The following is a 19,929-nucleotide window of genomic DNA, read 5'->3' on the forward strand; positions in this document are numbered from 1 at the left end:
GGGAGCTGTAAAGACTGGGTGAGGGAAGGTGCTCGAATGACTGCGTCAATCTAGTTGCCTGGTATTTTTCACTTGCAATTTCTTTGTAGAAACGTAATTTTTAATTGAAAAATGATCAGAAGACTTGGGAAATAATATGTTAAGAGAGATTTCTAGCCTCAAATCGGTACCGAGACCGCGCTCAGCAAGTTTTATTCGATGCGCTCGACACTCTTTCGCCGGCGCGATAGCCCCACTGCAGTAGGAGTCTGCGCTCTGGGCTCGACTGAGGCTCCCTGGTCGCTCGCGCTTTTCTCTCCTTCTCCAAGATGGCGGCGGTCGGCGGCGCTGAGGCGGGATCCGAGCGAGCCGAGTGAAGGTAGCGGCGAGCGGAGCCCCCCACCAGACCGGGCCGGACCCCCACCCCGGGGCGGCAACGGCCCTGCCCGGCCTCCACCCACCGCTCCGGCCCCGCGACACCGTCCCGGAGGCGCCTCAGGCCCGCTACGGCCTAGCTCGGGGGCCAAGCCGGGGACTGGAGTAGCGGCCGCAGCCGCCCCGGCGTAGGGGCTGGAGCGGGCCGCAGGAGGAAGGCAGCGGGAGCTATTCAAACGGGGAAGGCGGGAAAGCTGCGGGGCCGGGAGGGGGCGTGCGGCCGCCCCAGGGACCCGTGGCCCGCGCCGCCCCTCCCCCTGCGCCGCCGTCTAGGCGCTCCGGGGCGCCCGAGGCCGTCGGGACGCGGGAACCCGGGTCGGGCGGAGCGCGGCTGGGGACCCGGGGCGCGGGCTGTCTGGGGCTGTCAGAAGGAGAGGTCCTGGGGCGGACGGGAGGGCTGGGCGCGCGGCGAGCCGGAGAGGATGCGGGCAGCTCCCTGCGCTGCGCACAGCTTTGTTGAACTAGCTGTTGCAGCAGACCTGCCGGGGGTATCACAGCGTGGACCCCGGGAACGGTGGTCTTGGGGGCTGTGCGGATAAACAATCTCGTACTGTGTGTGTTCTTTGCGTGCGACCCAATTTGAACATGCCTTCTTAGTTGGAGTCTCCTCCACACAGGCCCATTTCTCCCTCCAGAACCACTGCTTGTAGATTCACTTCATTTTATATCATAAAGAAGAGATGTCTATCACCCTATCCCTATTTCTAAGCTGCTGGCCGATTCTATGCCTTCGTAGCAAAGTGAATTTTAAAAACTGCATCCGAAGTAAAGCCTGTTGATCGCACATGGCTTGTCGAAATTTGGATCGCTGGTCCCGTGGAATTGTGTTGTCAGCCAATCTGTGCAGTGGTCGTAGTTCTGCCTAATTACATTGCAATGAGAAGATTCAGTGCGCCTTCCTGGCTATGGAGATCTCTGCGTGTTCCAAAGCTGGCTGGGACTGGGAGTGCTGCATAGGTAGGTCCTTGGAAAAGGGTGTGGCAAGAACTCGGAGATGGAAGGAAACCCACTGAAATAAGAAGAATTCACCTGCACTGTACTAGAAGTAGAAACAAAATTTCAGAAACTGCAAACAGCTGGAGGCGTCTCTTCCTTTTGCCTGAACGGACTGGCAATCTTGAGTTCCTGAAAACAGCCTTGGAGGATACTCCCTCCTGGAGGAGACCTTTCTTGCCCAGTTTACTGGGTGGATTTTCTTTATTAATTTTCAATTCTGTATTATCTGGGAATATGATAATCATTAGTGATTGCTGGAACTGAGATTACCTCCAGAAAATCATTTTCTGAAACTTTTTTTTAATAGTTATTTTGAGTTTCCAAAATAACAAAATATGACCTCTGAAGATTTTAAGTTTTTTTTCATAATTACTTGGTTATCCGAAAAGCTTGTACCTGAAGGTTGACTTGCAGTTTTACTTCCAAGTGGAGCAGCAGCCTGCTTCTTTTTCATGTCCTGAAGAAAAGCCTCAGAGCCAATTCACAGTTTTCGAATTTCCTAAGCACTCACTTTTTAAAATGGCATAAACAGTATTAAATAACAAACTTTTATTTCTACTCTGTTGTCATTTCTCTGCACACTAGGACAAACACTGGATTGAAAATTATCCTGCCTCATGAAATTGACAACATTGAATTTTGTAGACTCCAAAATTATGGAATTCAAGAGAATGGGTTTTAACACCTGTTTTATGTTTGCCAACATTTAATATAGCTGTTTCCTGATGTGAAAAATCAAACCTAAACTTTTTCATCTTCATTAACCCTCCCAATTTGCTCTCTACCCCCTGAACCCTCCTCAGTTTGTCTTGGCTAGTATTTGAGACTTGGAAGGAATATCGGGTTCATCTAATCTTGTATAAATGTTGCCTGAACTCTGCTTCCTTTCATACTGCTGCTTGAGACATTTTTCCCTCTGGTACTGTCTTTCTCTTATGAGTCAGCCACCGCTGAACCCTGAGCCACAATTCAGGGACCATCAGTCTACACAGCCTGTAAAATAGTCCATGGTATTTCTCAAGTTCTAGACTACCTCACATATTGGTGAGTTGGACTTGTGTTCAGGGCTCACTTATTTTTCCTATAAGCATTGGTCTTGTAACCTGTAAAATGTTCTTCAATATTTTTGAGAAAGTTCTAGTAGTTGCAGGCCTAATCCTAATACATAAAGCCAGCACATCTGTGTGTTGACCTGTCTTTGGGGGCATTTCCTAGTTTTATGTTCCTTTTCACATCTTTTTAAAATCTACTAGTTTTTCACAGCAGTCAAAAAATAACTTTCATGTGTAGTTAAAAGTTCAGCCCCTGCCTCCATAAGCTATTCCTTAATTCTATTTCATATTAGTTTTAATGTTCTCAAGGGGAAAGCCTGCTCATGAGTCTCAGGGCCTGCCTTTTTACATTTGAAAGTATATTGGTGTTGACCAGGGACTGATGGCTGTATTTTCAGACTGAATAAGAGTGTAGTTGGAATTTGTGGGTGGAGAGCATTATTTTTCAGAAATTTTATGCCAAAATTTATCTGGCGTGAAAAGCCTGAAACTGCAATTAAAGCTATTCTATTTGGTATCAGCCTGTGAAAGCCCAAGTGACCTGTATGACTTCCTAGTAAACACATCATTTTATGCTGGTTCAAAGACTGCCTTTGTTTTGTTTGAGACGGGGTGTCTCTGTGTAGTCCTGGCTGCCCTGGAACTCACTCTGTAGACCAAGTGCTCCTGTAGACCTGCCTCCCTTCTGAGTGCTGGAATTAAAGGTGTATGCCACCTAGTGACAATTGCCAATGACCCACCTTCACTCCCTTTTACATCAGCACTAATGAGTGGGAAGTGAAGAACAGTTTCTAATTAAAAAACTTCAGTAATTAAGTGCTGGAACAGGAAAAACTGATTACATGATACAGATATAGATAGATAGATAGATAGATAGATAGATAGATAGATAGATAGATAGATGGATGTCTCCTCACATTCTTATATGAGGCCTGACCCTATATTCTCACCCTTTATTTCATGAAAAGGCCCTTTGAGCAAGCAGTGTGCCAGCTCTCTTTAAATAATCCAGTTCATGTGGTTTATTTACTTCACTCTATCTTCCCTTACCTGAAGCAATTCATTCTTCATTTCACATTTTGTATTTCTTAGACTTAGAAAACTTTGACAATGCTTTTCTTCTTTGTGTTTTCAACTTTGGCCTACCTATGCATTGTATTTATGTGGCTTTAAAAAAAAATTCTTTTCAAAGGTTGGGGATTTAGCTCAATGGTAGAGCGCGCTTGCCTAGCAAGTGCAAGGCCCTGGGTTCGGTCCTCAGCTCAAAAAAAAAAAAAAAAAAAAAAAAAGATAAACAGTTCTTAATCCCAGCACTTGGGAGGCAGAGCCAGGCAAGAGAGATCCAGGAAAAGGCGCAAAGCTACACAGAGAAACCCTTTCTCGAAAAACCAAAAAAAAAAAATCTTGTTTTGTTTTTGAGACAGGGTGGTCTCACTTCGGAGCCCTGGTTGGCCTGGAACTCACGTAGACCAGACTGGCCTTGAACTTATCAAGAACTGCCTGACTTTGCCTCCTGAGTGCTGGGTTTAAAGGCATTCACCACCATGCCTCACTAAATAAAAATTCTTAACTGTTAAATTTTGAAACTTACTCTGTTAATCCAGTAAATGTTTTCTTCCCAAAAAATATATGCTGTTTTCTCCATACCTATCTGAGGGGATAGATAATGTATAATTCTAAAATAATGAGTAATCCTAAATCCATTTATAATGATGTAAAAAAAATTAAATTAACAATTAGGTTAACTTCTAAGCATTTGACTAACTAAATGAAAACATTCAAAATAGTTACCATTTTAAATATTCTGCAAAGAATTGAGTTCTGAGCCAACCAGAGCTACATATTGAGACCTCAATATGTCTCAAACAAAGAAAAAAGAAAAATTCTGCAAAGATTTCCTGTCCTTAAGATAATTTAAGGATTTCACTTTATAGTACAAAATGTAACTCTGTCACCTTCAAAGTCAATATACATCTGAACTTGAATGACCCAGAATGCTTTATAGCAGTGATTCTTAACCTTCCTAATGCTTAGACCCTTTAATACAGTTCCTCATGTTTTGATGAAATAATTTTATAACCATAAAATTATTTTGGTTGCTACTTCATAACAGTAATTTTGCTACTGTCATGAATCATAATGTAAGTAATATATGTGTTTTTCAATGGTCTTATGTGACCCCTGTGAAAGAGTTGTTTGACCCCACAAAGAGGTTGGAACCCACAGGTTAAGAACCATTGCTTTACCAGGCATGGTGGCACATGCCTTTCATCCCAACACTCAGGAGATAGAGGCAGGTGGATCTCTTAAATTTGAGGCCAGCCTAGTCTACAAAGCAAGTTCCAGGACAGCCAAGACTGTTACACAGAGTCCAACGAAACAAAAGAAAACAAAACAAAAAAACCAAATAACCACAGCTCTAAATGCTACAATATTTAGAACTGTGTAAGGTGATGCATGCTTTTAATCCCAGTACTCAAGAGGTCGAGGCAAGTGGATCTCTGTAAATTCCAAACCAGTCTGGTTTACATTGTGAGTTTTAGGGCCAGCCAGGGTTACATAAGGAGACCCTGTCTCAAAAAACAAAACCCAGTACTTAGAACTTTTAAATTATAGAACTTATAAATTAGTGAAAATCATAATTTCATCAGTGGATAAATGGTAATTCTCCATACTTCTTTCTAGCCTTAAAAAAAAAAAAAGCTTGTTAGTGTTGGAAGTTTCCATATAGCCAACAAATTTGAGAAGTATGTCCATTTTCATACTTCAGTGAATTTGAACTTCAGTGAATTTGAACAAGTTCATAAAGCCCAGCAGAATGAAAAGCTTTAAAATTATTAGTATCTGAATACATTCTGTTTAAATTATGGCACAGCAAATTCTATTGGCTCACCAGTCTCATCAGTAGAATTTTGTGGTCTTCTGGTATTTGATGTGCTCTGTCCTCTGTATCTGGCTTTATCTGTGCATCCTGTGACCGTTATTGAACCCATGCCTCTGACTTAATGTCAGTTTCTACCCTGTCTTGATGTCATTAGTCCTGTTGGCATTCCAGAAATTCTCATTAATTTTGGAAGTTTTTTTTAATTTAAGAAATATTTTATATATTTCTTCAAATGTCAACTTTAATACATGAATTAAATCCAGTTAAGTTTAGCATCCTCCCTGCAAGTTCAACTCCAGTATATGCACAGAGTGAGGAGGTGACAAGATGCTCCTGTGTTCCTTCCAGTCAGCCCTTGGATTACTTGGAATTCCTACCTGGAAGGTTGCTTCTCCACAGTGATTTCACATTACAGGAAGGTTTTCCTTCTTTGTTTCTCAGACCTGGCCCTGTAGACGGGAAGGAGCCTGGACACAGTGACACAACACATTCTCAAAGGCCCTGCAGGACCACCATGGCTTATGATGACTCCATGAAGAAAGAAGGTATGACCCCTTACTCAGAAGCATTCCAAAGGGCATAACCTCTTCATTCCCTGCAGTCCATGGATGTAGAGACCAAGACTGGGCACCACAGCCTAGACCAAGTAATGCTCCAGAATACTCTCTGAGACACAGCCTCCATCATTCCCAGACTGGGCCCATGGAAATGAAAACCAGGACAGGGGTTCCTCCACCAGAGTCTGAAATAAGAGTCTTTTAGTTTATTGGGGTGATCCCCACAGCACTCTTAGCCCTTGGCCAGCTCCAGTGTGCATGAGTCTGGGACTCCCACAGAGCAGCACAGCACGAAATCCTTACCCTTTTCAGCCTTCCCTCGCAAGTCTGTGTCTACCTGCCAAATCACTGCTAAGAAACCATATCTGAGGACGCACACTGGGCATTTGCATAGCATGGAAGCAATGTGTTTTCAGGTTTGAGTCTTGTGTTTGAAGCCAGGTCATCAGAAGTCGTCTTGGCCCTCTGGGTTTAGCCCTGCATTTCAGTGGACACAGTGCGATGTAACATTCAATGGAAATGGGACTGTTGCATTTAGTTGTTGCTTGTGTACTTTAGTCATTTCCATTCCTAAATGAACCTGTGCTTCCCAGATTGCTTTGATGGTGATCACAGCTTTGAGGACATAGGACTTGCAGCCGGCCGAAGCCAACGAGAAAAGAAGCGGTCTTACAAAGACTTCTTAAGGGAAGAGGAAGAAGTTGCTGCACAGGTCAGGAGTTCCTCCAAGAAGAAGTCAAAGGTCAGTTCCAGATGTCTTTCAAAGCCAGGATCCCAGGAGAGCAGCTCCAAGCCATTACCTCGCCATCTTATTGCTCGCCATCTTATTGCTCGCCAATTCTTCTCCCTCTTTAACCACAGGACAGTGAATTGTTCTTCTTGGGGACGGACACACATAAGAAGAAGAGGAAGCACTCCCCTGATGATTACTACTATGGAGGTGAGAATGGGAATGGGCTGCAGGTGGGATATGCACATCTCTGGTTCTTGGAGTCGGGGTAGGGGAAGGGATCCCAGATTGCTGACTCAGTGGCCTATTTAACAGGACAGTGGTTCTTGTTCTGAGTGCCGATAAACCAGTGTGAAGGAGGAGAGAGGTGGAGGGCTGGTATTTTGGAGGATTCAGCATAGAAGAACAGTCTTCATTTGTGATACACAAGGTACCAGGTTCCTTCTCCCCTGAATCATCCACTTACCTATGCCATTGTTACTTAGCATCCCTTTGCCAAATGCAGTCCTTGGGCTCTCTGCATATCTGTGGAGCATTTCTCAGCCAGCATATATCCACTCACAAAACCCGTTTTCTTAGCTATGTTCTACATGTAGCTGATGAGACTAACCTCTCACTAGAATAAGTTTGTCCTCAGCACAAGAACCAGTGACACTCCATCTGCAATCTAATGTAGATTGTAACTACCCTTAATCCCACAGCTCTATTCCAAGTGTGCTCTCTGTCTCTTGTGAAGACTCAAGAAAGAGAATCCACTTTAGTGGCAAGAATGGTCTCGAGAGCCAAAGGTTGAAGCCAAGCCAAGAAGTACACAGGGTTCTGAATGTTAGGAACCAAAGTGTCTCCCTTCAAAATCGCTCCTGTTAGCCTTTTCCTCATGCCAGTTGGGTGTTTTTTGTTGAGAAAGGACACTTGCTAGAAGTTACTTCCGGTCCTGTTGACAGTACTTGTCTTGATTATTTCTAGACATTTCGTCTTTGGAATCATCACAGAAGAAAAAGAAGAAATCCAGCCCGCAATCTGCCGACACAGCAATGGACCTGTTAAAAGCTATCACTTCCCCACTGGCAGCAGGTGCCAAGTCCTCCAAGAAGGCAGGGGAGAAGTCCACCAGTTCTTCAAGCCATTTGGAGAGCCGAAAGGACCACCACAAGAAGAAAGGCAACGGAAGCAGCGGAGAGCTCTCCTTGGAGGACAGCAGTGCCCACAGACCCAAAAAAATGAAGCCACTTTATGTGAACACAGAGACACTGACTCTTCGTGAGCCTGATGGCTTAAAGATGAAACTTATTCTTTCACCAAAGGAAAAGGGAAGCAGCTCAGTGGATGAGGAGGCTTTTCAGTACCCTGCCCAACAAGCTTCTCTGAAAAAGTCCTCCAAGAAATTGGCTCGGGATGAGCAAGGTGCTTTACTCCTAGGACACGAGCTACAGAGCCTCCTGAAAACAGCCAGGAAGAAGCACAAGTCATCCTCAGACTCACATTCATCTCCTGGTCCTGAAGGCTGTGGGTCTGATGCCTCCCAGCTTCCAGAACCCCACAGTGCTAACCTCGATATTACAGGGCTTGACCCCATTCTAGTAGAATCAGAGTCGTCCTCTGGTGGAGAACTGGAAGCCGGCGAGCTAGTGATAGATGATTCTTACCGGGAAATCAAGAAGAAGAAGAAGTCAAAGAAGAGCAAGAAGAAAAAGGACAAGGACAGACACAAGGAGAAGCGGCACTCTCGGACCAAGAGAAGCTCGGGGCTGGCTGCAAGCGCTGCCCGAGAGCATGGCACTGCTCGGGAGCATTTGGTGACACCTTGCCCTGCCCCCAATATCCCCACCCTGCCACTTCCTGCTCTCCACACAGACGGACATGGAGAGAAAAAAAAGAAAAAAGAAGAGAAGGACAGAGAGAGAGAGAGGGGAGAAAAGGTAAGGAGAAAGGGTCTTCATTAGACAGCTGTTTCCTGAGTAGGAAGCAGCCTTAAGCCAAGCCGCCATTGAGCTCATGGGCTGGCACAAAGAATAAAATGTTACCAGTGGCCAAATTTGTCGGGGGTGAAAGTGGCATCAGTGTAATTATTACTGTTGTCTGTTTTTGCTCTTTTGGGGAGGTTGCCACCCAGCTCCCAAGTAAATCATACACGGAGGCTTATTCCTACTTCTAAATGCCTGGACTTAGCTTGGCTTGTTTCTTGCCAGCTTTCCTTAACTTTAAATAAGCCCCATCTATCTTTTTTTTTTTTTTTTTTTTTTTTGGTTTTTCGAGACAGTGTTTCCCTGTGTAGCTTTGCACCTTTCCTGGAACTCACTTGGTAGCCCAGGCTGGCCTTGAACTCACAGAGATTCGCCTGGCTCTGTCTCCCAAGTGCTGGGATTAAAAGTATGTGCCACCACTGCCCCGCCCCCACCTATCTTTTACCTCTGGGCTTTTACCATTTTCTTATTTCTGTAAATCTTGCTCTTACTCTATGGCTTGCTGTGTGGCAGAGCCCTTGGAGTTCTCCTCCTTCTCTGACTACTTTTCTTCCTCCTAGATTTTCCTTCTATAAATTCTCTCTGCCTGCCAGCCCTGTCTACCGTTTCTCCTGCCTTGCTATTGGCCATTCAGCTCTTTATTAGACCATCAGTTGTTTAGGCAGGCATAGTAACATAGCCTTACAGAGTTAAACAAATGCAACATAAACAGAAGTAGTACACCTTAAATAATATTCTCCAACACTGGCTTGTCTTAATAGAGCTATTCTCCCAGCCTGTTGATCAAACATCATCATTCTTAAATGTCCTAGAAGCAGCTGGGCAGTGGTGGTATGCATGCCTTTAATCCCAGCACTGGGGAGGCAGAGCCAGGCAGATCTCTGTGAGTTCAAGACTAGCCTGGTCTACAGAGCAAGATCCAAGATCCAGGGCAGGCACCAAAACTACACAGAAAAACCCTGTCTCGAAAAACCAAAAAAAAAAAAAAGAAAGAAAAAAGAGTCCTAGAAGCAGCTAGCTATACCCCATTTCTTTTCCTGTCTGCCAGGGCAGTTGAGAATGTGAAAAGGTTTGGGTCATCTTGGAGGAGATAGTCTAAACTAGTAGTGGGTGACTGATGAAGTTAATAAAAGGAACTCACAACTTTGTAGTAACTGGTGTGGGTTAGTGGAAAGAACATTTCTTCATGTTTGTTTTTTATGTCCATCCAATGTGTCCTCTCCCTGTTTGAGTGCTTACTGTGTTGGGGTGCAAAGATCAATAGGGTACAGTCTTTCTATTTCATGTGTATGTGTGTGTGCCTGAGTGTCTATGTGTACTATGTGCCTGCAGGGGCCCTCAGAGGTCAGAAAAGGGCCTCAGTCCTCTGGAACTGAAATGATCCATGGTTGTGAGCTGCCGTGTGGGTACAGAGAACTGAACCTGTGTTCTCTTTTAAGAGCAGCCTGTGTTCTTAGTGGCTGAGCATCACTCTAGCTTGTTCTTGACCTTGGGGAGCTCCCTGTCCATATGAGTGAGAAATCAGTCACCTCACCACTTCGGGGGGGGGGGGGGGTTTCCAACAGATGTATCTTGGGAACTGGTAAAGATAGTCTGACCCTGTTGGCAAATTAATACCTATTTTTATTAGGAACTTATAAACTCAGCTAGGTGTGGTGGACCATTCAGGTAACTCCAACACTGAGGAGGTTGAGGCAGGAGTGCAGAAGACCAGCTTTGGCCCAGAGGGGGGTGGGGTCGGGTCCCAAAGATGATATATAGAGGGTACAGGGAAAGGAGGAGAGGAAGAGATGGTCTGAGGGTGAATTGAGATGGCTGCCAGCACTTAAATTGAAAAAGGAATACATCCTTTAGACTCTAGTTGCTCACAGAATTAAATGGGAGAAAGGAGGCCTGTGAGCTGGGATTAGGCTTGAGATGGGGGGGGGGGGTGTTGAGGAATCTTGACCTTGACAATATGCCCCAGTCATATGTTAATTTAGGGCCACAAGTTCCTCTTGCCAGATGTAAGAATTTGTTTCCCTTTTTAGAAAGCAGGAACCTTCTTCAAGCCCCTGAGGAAACAGGGACTTGTCTAAATTCCTGACCTTGGGAAAGGGACTTTCTTGTGGGATCAGACATTTCATTATAGAATATTATAGGGGTTTTTTTGTATGGCTTAGTTTATCCAAATAACTAAAGCTTAAAAGTGAGCAAAGACAAAGCTAGATAAACACTATTGTGAACCTGATTAGACCTTAGGAATTTACAAATCTTAATTATCAAGTATACCTTATTTATCAAGCATATGTTACTCATTTAAATTTTCGATCAGTTTGGTGTTAACTTGTGTGGGTTTAGGCAGAGTTACCATGCTATATGGTTCCACAGTGGTGGGGACTTTTTCCAAAGAATTATCTTGTTTAGAGAGGATACCATTGTATACACTTTTATCCTTCACCGAAGCCTGCACAAAATTTCCCAAAAGGAAAGGCATAAGAGAACTCCCATGCCACAGAATGAGAATCATTAAAAATGAAAGTTAAATGGTGCTAGAGACTTATGATCCAAAAAGTTGAAATGCTGCAACTTTGTTAAGCAGCAATGGTCATCATTGGGTCCATGCCTCAGGAGGAGGAAAAGTTCAAAGCCAATGTGGGCAAGACCAAAAAGGAAAAAAAAAAATTAAATTAGAAATAAAACATGAAAGTCTTATTATGAAAGTATTTCATGAATGAATTACTAGAGCACTAAAGGGAAAGGTTATCAGTTTTTCTCTCAATAATAGAATGATTATGTCATCTAGAAACAGCTATTCTGTTCTTTCTGATTATATTTCTACAGAGGGAAATATATAAAATCTGAAAGAAAAGCTACTAAGAAAAGGATAATCCACTGTATTTAGAACTTGGGTATCATGTGATGCATAAAACTGGAACCCTAAAATCTGGAAGGCTGAGACAGGGGAATTACAATTTCATGCCCAGACTGGGCTATACAATAAGACTCTGTTTTTGGGGTTGTTGTTGTTATTGTTGTTGTTGTTGTTTGTTTGTTTTTAAAAAGAAGAAAAAAAGAAAACCACTTTTTTTTTTTTAAGATTTATTTATTTATTATGTACAGAAGAGGGCACCAGATCTCATTACAGATGGTTGTGAGCCACCATGTGGGTGCTGGGAATTGAACTCAGGACCTCTAGAAGAACACTAGGTGCTCTTAACCTCTGAGCCATCTCTCCAGCCCCTGGTGGTGCACATCTTTAATCCCAGCATTTGGGAGGCAGAAGGAGGTGGATCTCTGAGTTCCAGGCCAGCCTAGTCTACAGAACGAGTTCTAGGACAGCCAGGGCTGCATAGAAAAACCCTGTCTCAAAGAAACCAAAGGCAGATGTGGTAGCAGGCGTTTAAGAAGTCAGGAGAATCAAGTTCAAGGCCAGCATATACTTCATAGCAAGACTCTGTCTCAAAATTTAAAATAAAATAAACTGAAAATAATTTTAGGATGGAAATTTTATGTCTGTCTATAAAGGGCAAGTTGCAAGTTATTTTTGTTGTAAAACAGCACACAGCAGCCTTGGCAGGTTTGAACCAAAGGTGTCCCAAGGCACATGAGGGAGATGGCAGGAGTGGGGTGTGGGGTAGTGGGGTAGTGGGGTGTTACTCACACATTGCAGACAAGTTTTATTATGAAAGGGGGATGGCAGAGGGAATGAAAAAGCGGAGGTGGTGTAGCCTCATGGAAGGAGAGAAGGAGAGAGGAAGGAAGAAAAGAGAGAAGGGGGAGGGGTTTTCTCCTAAAAGGGACACTGGTTGGGTCCCCAAGGGATGGGCCAGAATGCTAACATTCCCTAACAATTTTCTCCACCATATACTGTGCTTTTAAAAGTGTGTGTGTGTGTGTGTGTGTGTGTGTGTGTGTGTGAAGCCATACCTTGAATCCAAGAATCGTTATGAGCACAGATCTGGATATGGCAGGTTTTTGTTTGTTCATTTGCAAATTGTTTCATGAAATTAAGGTTGATATTCTGTGTATGATTCTGTTATCATCAGCCCGGCTGGCCTTGCACTTGAGATGACTCTTCTGCCCACCTCAGGAGTACTGAGATTATAGGTGTATACCACCGTGGCCAGATTCAACTTGTATGTCATTACTTGTGTTGAACATTCATTTTCAAGGTTTTTTTCATTGTCTGTCTTTCTTTTGTTCTAATAATTTATTGAGTCATTGTTTACCAGGATATCACCTACTGACCCTTTGGTTTTTTTTCTTTTTCAGATAAAACTTACATAGGGCAAAATGGTTGTTGGGAAAGTAAGCCATTTGATGATTTTTGACAAATGTACATATACAAGTTTGACTATACCTTTAAGCTAGACATTACCTTCGTTCCTAAGAGTTCCCTCATCCAGTGCCAAACTCCTTTCCTTGGGGTTGGCATTTACATTTCCCTGTTCTCTTTGCTAAGTCTAACATCCTCCTTGGTGACTATATTTTGTCAGTATGTCAGGTGAGTGGGTCTGTACATAGTAATAGTACTAAAAAAGGTAAAATAGGGTCAAAACAGGGAGAGTCTCTTAAACAGTTTCTAAGGCACACATTGGTGAATTCTCTGTGGCAGTTTGATAGTGAAATGGCCGAGCTGTACAAGGACAGGTAAATTAGGACCGAGCAGCTAGCAGGAGATTGCAGGAGCAGAGGACCCTGATAGAACCCTGGAAGAGAGGAGGGAAGACATCCAGGAGACTGAAGGAAATGTGAATAAGATCTTACAATGGGAAGCTGCAAAGAGCTGAAGTGTAAAAGGGGAAATAAGTCTTATTTTTTAATCGAATTATTTATTCAACAGATATTTATAGTGTATATATAATGTTTTTTAAACCTGACCTAGACATAAAATTCCCTGTGAAGTGTAAAATGTATCTTTTCCTGAACTTTTGTATAAAAATAACTGTCGCCAGGGGAAATGGCTGGAAGAGTAAAGAAAGGCACTTGCCTCCAAGCCTAATAACCTGAGTTTGATCTCTGGGGCCCACATGGTAGGAGAGAACTGACTCCTGTAAGTTTTCTTGTGACCTCTCCACTGTGACACTCTCATGCACACACACATACATACTTGCTCGATAAATACATGTTTAAAAAGGAAAAAGAAAATGTAAAGCAGGGAGGAGGCTGGAGAGATGGCTCAACTGTTTAGCACACTTGAATCTCTTGAAGAGAACTTGAGTTTGGTTCCCAGCATCCATATCTAGTTGGCTCACAACTGCACCAAGGGATCTGACATCTTCTTCTGGTGACTTTGTGTACCTGCACATGCACACACGTACATACTCATAAAAAAGGTAAGTTGAGGGAAATATTCATCTGGAAATAGGAAGAGTGCTTTGGGTATGCTCCCTCAGTCTGAAATGGGTGGACACTGGATGGCCACCTGGTAAGTTTGCTGAACTTGACCCGCTTCCCCTTAGATTCTGTGACGGACTATAGCAAGAGTAAAGATGAGGAGAATAGCTGTTTTGACAGACAGTGATATGCCCAGATTGTGGGGACCCCCAAAAGACCACCACAGAGACCGAATCCCGCATGTAAAAGCCTTTATTTCAAGCTCTGGAGCTTGGTCCCCAAGCTCAGGTGGGGTGGGGTTTTTAATCAAAGCAGAGGTTGGGGTGAGGGGATTTCTAGAGTACAGGACCCTGATTGGCTGACAATTGTCTAAAGGTGATTTGTAAAACAAAAATTGGTGTGTGCTAGACTCAGAGACATCTAGCTACCTTATCTAATGGTTGGAATGTCAGGGATGTCACCCCTGGGTGGTATCAGCTTAAGGCTTTTCCTGGATGTGGGTGCTGCCTGCCAGTAAACCTGTCACAGAAGCTGTGTCTAGACCCGTAAGCTTTTCATGGCTGCTGTGTGGTCAAGCTGTTTTGTGGCCCCTTCACATTAGTAGTTTTCATTGGGATTTTGAGAAACAAGCGTTAGGATGTTTCATAAGTAAGTGGGTTGAGGAGCCAAGACCACCGAGTCTAAATCCTGATGCTTTCCCTTAGAAGTGTGATGGGGACCAGAGATGGCCCAGCTGGTACAGGTGCTTGTGGAGGAACCTGACAACCTGAGTCTGACCCAAGGGCAGGGGTTTCTACACAGTGGAAAAAGAGAACTGGCACACACAGGTTGTCTTCTGACTTCACATGCACAGCAGGACATGCACTATCCCAAATAAATACAAATATGTTACTTAAATTTTTTATTTAACAACAGAAGCTCTATAATGTTAGACAAGTTCTGTAACTTGCGAAAGGTAATGAGTACTTAACCTAGTGAGATTGAAATAAGATAATGCATGCTCACTTGGGGCCTGCCTCAAGCAGTGCTGCATGTTCTGGAGGTTTTAAAGGGAGGTTGCTTCCCAGACAGCTCTTAGGTATCTTAGGAGCCACTACCTCAGGGTCATCTCCTGACACAGCAGCTCTTGCATTCCCTTCACTCATGCTGGTGCCTGTAAAAAGATGGGTTTTCTGGGGTTGCTATGATAAAAATCAAAACAAGTAGCTCAGTGGTATAGCCATTTTCATTCCCAAAAACTTTAGGTTCAGCCCCTCGAACTGTGAAAACCTCTTGAACAATGAGAACCAGGAACCTTTGGGAACTTTGTCTTTGCTATAGCTTGCCTTACAGCTAGCTTTCAATAAATGCTAGTTGTTAAAATCATCATCTAGTCGAGGAGCAATGGAATATAAAACCCATAATTTGGGAAAATAGTTGAAACCAGAATAAAAACCAGATGGTTGTGTGCAATAAGTAAATGTATGGATGGGGAAGAGGAGATAGATGCTATGAGCCTAGTTTGTACTTGTTGATAAGTTTTTTTGCATCCTGATAGGCCTCCCCACCAGTGCATTGGATTCAAATCAGAGTGAATTAGAAAAAGCCCAGGTTTAATGGGTAAAGTGTTCCTGGTGATTCTCCAGCCCCCCAGAGAGGAGATAAGGATGAGAGACCATAAAACCATGTGTCTATTGTTTTCTGGGATGCAGCTTATATATACCTCTCTGGAGGAGGAGCTGTATTTGGCGGGCTTTGAAGGGGCTGGTTTGGGGAAAGAAATAGGGGAGGGAAGTTGAGGTGGATATTCTACCAGATCACTTGTATGCAAGAAGGAAGAGGGGGAGCTGTGGCTTATTTTGAATCCTTCTTTTTATGAAATAGTAGAGAAATTATATAATATCTTGATTTCCAACTAAAGCTAATCACATTGTGATAGAAGTTCTTTTTTAAAAAGCTTTTATTATAGTAATTTATTTATTTGGGGAAGGGGGTGCAGCTTGCTCAGACTTTGCCTTTTGTGGGGTGGGGTTCAAGATGGTTTCTCTCTATAACAGCCCTGGCTGACCTGGAACTCACTCTGTAGACCAGGCTGGCCTCGAACTCACAAAGATCCGCCTGCCTCTGCCCCCCCCCCCCCCCCCCCCAGTGCTGAGATTAAAGGCATGTACCACCACCAACTAGCTTTGGACATTGCTTACTGATAAACTAAATTTTAAGATACAGTTAGACCTAGGACAGTGCTGTGTAAGTTGTCCCTCTGGCCAACCAAAGCTAAATAACAAGAATAAATGGTAAGAATTAGTATCTGTTCAGTTCCTGCATGTGTCAGGCTTTCTTGGCATTTTATCTATCAGTCATCAATCATGATTGATAAGTTTCATTACCTCATTTGACAAAAGTAGGAAGCTGTAAAATGGTGTGGATCCAGATTTCAACACAGATCCCTTAAGTCTGTGCCTATAATCTTTCCACTATACATAGAGCTTTTATACATGGCTACTGAGCACCATATTAGTTAACCTTAAAGCCATGTAGGAATTATAGGTGGGAAAGAAGAGCAAGCCCTTTAGATAGGGAAGGAAAAATATAGGTGAAGATGCTAAGACATGAGTGTCTTGGTATTGAGAGGATCCCAAAGTTGTATACATGAAGTGAAGCCAGCAGAAGTTTTGGTTTGGGTTTTGGCTTTTCAGACATGGTTTCTCTATGAAGTCCTGGCTGTCCTGGAACTAACTGTAGACCAGGCTGGCCTCAAACTCACAGAGATCCACCAGTCCCTGCCTCCCGAGTGCTGGGATTAAAGGTGTATACCACCAGGCCCAGCCTGAAACTAGTAGAAGTTTAAAGTGTACTTATAGAAGGCAAGAATTGGTACAGTGAGGCCTGCCACCTTCTAGGAAAGGGGGAGGAGAGCTGAGTGGGTATTAGTAAATTGCAGTCCCTTGAGTTCTTAATGTGTTGTAGGCATTGAAGGTTGTCATGCTAATTTTATCTGTGCTAGGCCCTTGAACTTCCACTGAGAAGTTTGGATATTACCTCCCTCCCCCACCCATCGCACAAAAATAAAGGACATGAAATAACTGGCCACAGCCCCTGTGTTAATTGCAGTGCAGGAATTTAGATTCAAGTTTTTTAGAATTTAGGTCTCTGTTCTTTCCAATGACGTTCAGGGGTTTATTGTGATTGTGAGAGTAGTGGAGTATAGTATCCATTTAAAACCACTTTGATTGCCACTCAATCAAAGGCTTAGTGTGAAGACCTAACTAACCTTCTTGTAGTCTTTCTGTCCTTTCAGTCAGATTTGGGGTCTCAGTCAAGAGGATCAGACAAATGTCAGATTCCAGTGTGTCCCCAAAACCAGATCCCATGTTCACAGACTGGCCTGCTGGCCACTAGTCTAGTAATCCTGGCTCTCAGTCTCTGCCTTTTCAGTATAAAGTTACCTCAATTCAGAAAAGCTTACATGGGTCTAGTTGTTTTAAGTGTCTCCTTCCTAGCCAGTGTCAACAGCTTTCATATTAGAGGTATTGTTGATTCACATCAGTCACATTAGGGAAACAAAAGGATTTAACTCCCATCTTCTCTTCTTAACAGAAGAAAGCCAACTCTGCATTGTGCATGCTGTTTCTGTGTGCATGTGTGCACACGTGTATGTGAGTGTATGCTAGAAGTTGAAACCATGCATCTCACTGGCCTGACTACTCTTCAAATCCCCAATTTTAAGATAACCTATGTTGTGTCTGAACCTCCATAATTTTTCATCAGTTTCTGTGTTCTGTGTTCCAAAAAAAGTTCAACAGGATTATTTAACAAGATCATCAAGGTGTTGATTTTTGAAACATCCTACTATGATTTACCTCATCAAATACCAAAACCACTTCTGCCTGTAACATTGTATCCAAGGACATTTAGTGAGGTTGCTTGTTACATGTACTTTGTTTCTGGTAATTAATATCTGAGTTTTGACATTGTTACCATTTTATGGACCCAGTCCCTGTATCCAGCTCTGATTTGCTGGCCATCTCTTAAGCTTGCTTTGTTAGCAGCCCCTGGGAGGATTGACTGGCTTTGCATTTGGATCTCATACAACCATTTTGTGTGAGATATCATCCACCTTTCCTGCATTTCTAACTGCCTGTGCTGTCCTTCATTTTGAAATATGAACTTTAGAACCACAAACTAGATGTGCATCTTACACAAGTCAGGATGTCAAGTTCATCAAGTAGTAGATAGAGCTTCCTATTAAAAAGCCCTTGAGAAGGCTTCACTTCGAAGACAGCAGATCCTCTGCCTAAAGAGTATCTCCTAGTGTAACCTAGTTTTTCTCATTGGTGCCATATGATGTCATTGGCATAAACTCAGGAGACAGTTTAGTTTATGTGTATGGGTATTTTCCTGCCATGTATGTCTGTGCACCATTTGCATCCCTACTGCCCACAGAAGCCAGAAGAGGGCATCAGATACCCTGAACTGAAGTCACAGATGGATGTGTTAGGGACCTAATCAGGGCCCTGTGACAGAACAGCCAGTGTTTTTAATGTCGAGTTTTCTCTCCAGCCCCCCTCCCCTATTTTTTTTCTAAAAGAGTTATGTTACATAGCCTTTTTTATTAAATGGGATATCAAAATCCCACTTTGATAGTGAGTTACCACACTGAAAGAGACATATAGGAACTACCAAAATAATAGATTCCCAGGGTAGAATGGATGACAAGTGGGGTCACCAGACTCTTTTCCCCAACCCCATATACTATGTGTACAAATGCCCTGATGCAGCCCTGTATGTGTGTATAAGATGGAATTGGAAAGGAAGGGTTTTAGCTAAGACACATTTAGGACTGAGGCTAGAGAACTGCTCAGCAGTTAAGAGCACACACTGTTCTGTAGAGGACTTGAATTGAGCTTCCAAAACTGCCTGTAACTCCAGTTCCAGGGGAGCTGACACATCTGTCCTCCAGGGGTACTGCACATACCCCATATATGCGTGTGCATGTGTACACTCACACATTCTGACACACATGCACATTCACATAATTTAAAATAAATATTTTCCTAATTTAGGGCTATAAAGCTGCTACTGAGTAAATAAAGCTGCCAGAGCTCCCATGTATCATCTTGGCCTGGGTCACTAGAAGAATGCTGGAAATGGGACCTTTATTCTTTCCTTGTTACTTAGAATGTGTGTTGGTGTATATGCTACTAATGTGTATAGAGGTCAGGACTACTGCATGGGTTTTTTCTCTCCTATCACAGTGTGGTCCCCAGGAATTGAACTAGGTCATCAGGCTTGATAGCAAGTACCTTTAACTGCTGAGCCATCCTACTGGCCCAGACCTCTATTACTCATTTTTATTTATTTTTGTATGTTTGTTTTTCTTTTTATTGAAAATAATTGATTTCCACATAATATATCTTGATTATGTGTTCCTTTCCATGTACTTCTCTCAGCCTTTCTGCACTTCCCCCTCCCATCTGTCTCTCATTAGAAAACAAACAGCCTTCTAAGAGATAATAAATAATAGGATATAATAAGGTTAAAAAAAAAAACTATCACATTGCAGTTGGACAAAACAGAAGGAAAACAGCCCAAGAGAAGGAACAAGAACCAGAGACTCACTCCTTTGCACACTCAGAAATCACATAATAACACAGAAGACCTGGTACAGACCTGTGAAGGCCCTGTATCTGCTACTTCTGTCTCTGTGAGTTCATATGAGCCTTGATCATGTTGATTTAAAGGGCCTTGTTTTCATGGTGTCTTCCATCCCCTCTTGCTCTTAAACTTTTTCTGCCTCCTTTTTCTTGGGCTTCCCTGAGCCCTAAGTGGAGGGATTTGATAGGGAGATCCCACTTAGTGCTATGTGTTCCAAGATCACTCATTCTTTGCGTAGTGTCTGGCTGTGAGTTTCTGTATTTGTTCCCATCTGCTGCAAGAGGAAGCTTCTCTGATGATGACTGAACAATCTATGAATATAGCAGAATGTCATTAGGAGTCATTTTATCACTATGGTTTTTTGAGACCAGTAATATTT

The 19,929-nt window shown here is 43.1% G+C and overlaps 1 protein-coding gene across 3 annotated transcripts in view; it reads left to right on the forward strand.

Moving 5' to 3' along the window:
• The first annotated feature begins 294 nt into the window (after positions 1-294).
• Hmgxb4 (HMG-box containing 4) overlaps positions 295-19,929 on the forward strand; it is a 46,593-nt gene continuing 26,958 nt past the window's right edge. The window contains exons 1-5 of one of the 3 annotated variants that reach the window (XM_036188637.1): positions 295-358; positions 5,788-5,891; positions 6,497-6,645; positions 6,765-6,843; positions 7,600-8,552. In XM_036188637.1, coding sequence (XP_036044530.1) covers positions 5,861-5,891; positions 6,497-6,645; positions 6,765-6,843; positions 7,600-8,552 — 1,212 coding nt within the window. In that variant the 5' untranslated portion in view covers positions 295-358; positions 5,788-5,860. The other 2 variants (XM_036188639.1, XM_036188638.1) reach the window with 2 other exon arrangements.

The sequence above is a fragment of the Onychomys torridus genome, chromosome 5 (genome assembly GCF_903995425.1).
Source record: "Onychomys torridus chromosome 5, mOncTor1.1, whole genome shotgun sequence".
Lineage (NCBI taxonomy): Eukaryota > Metazoa > Chordata > Mammalia > Rodentia > Cricetidae > Onychomys > Onychomys torridus.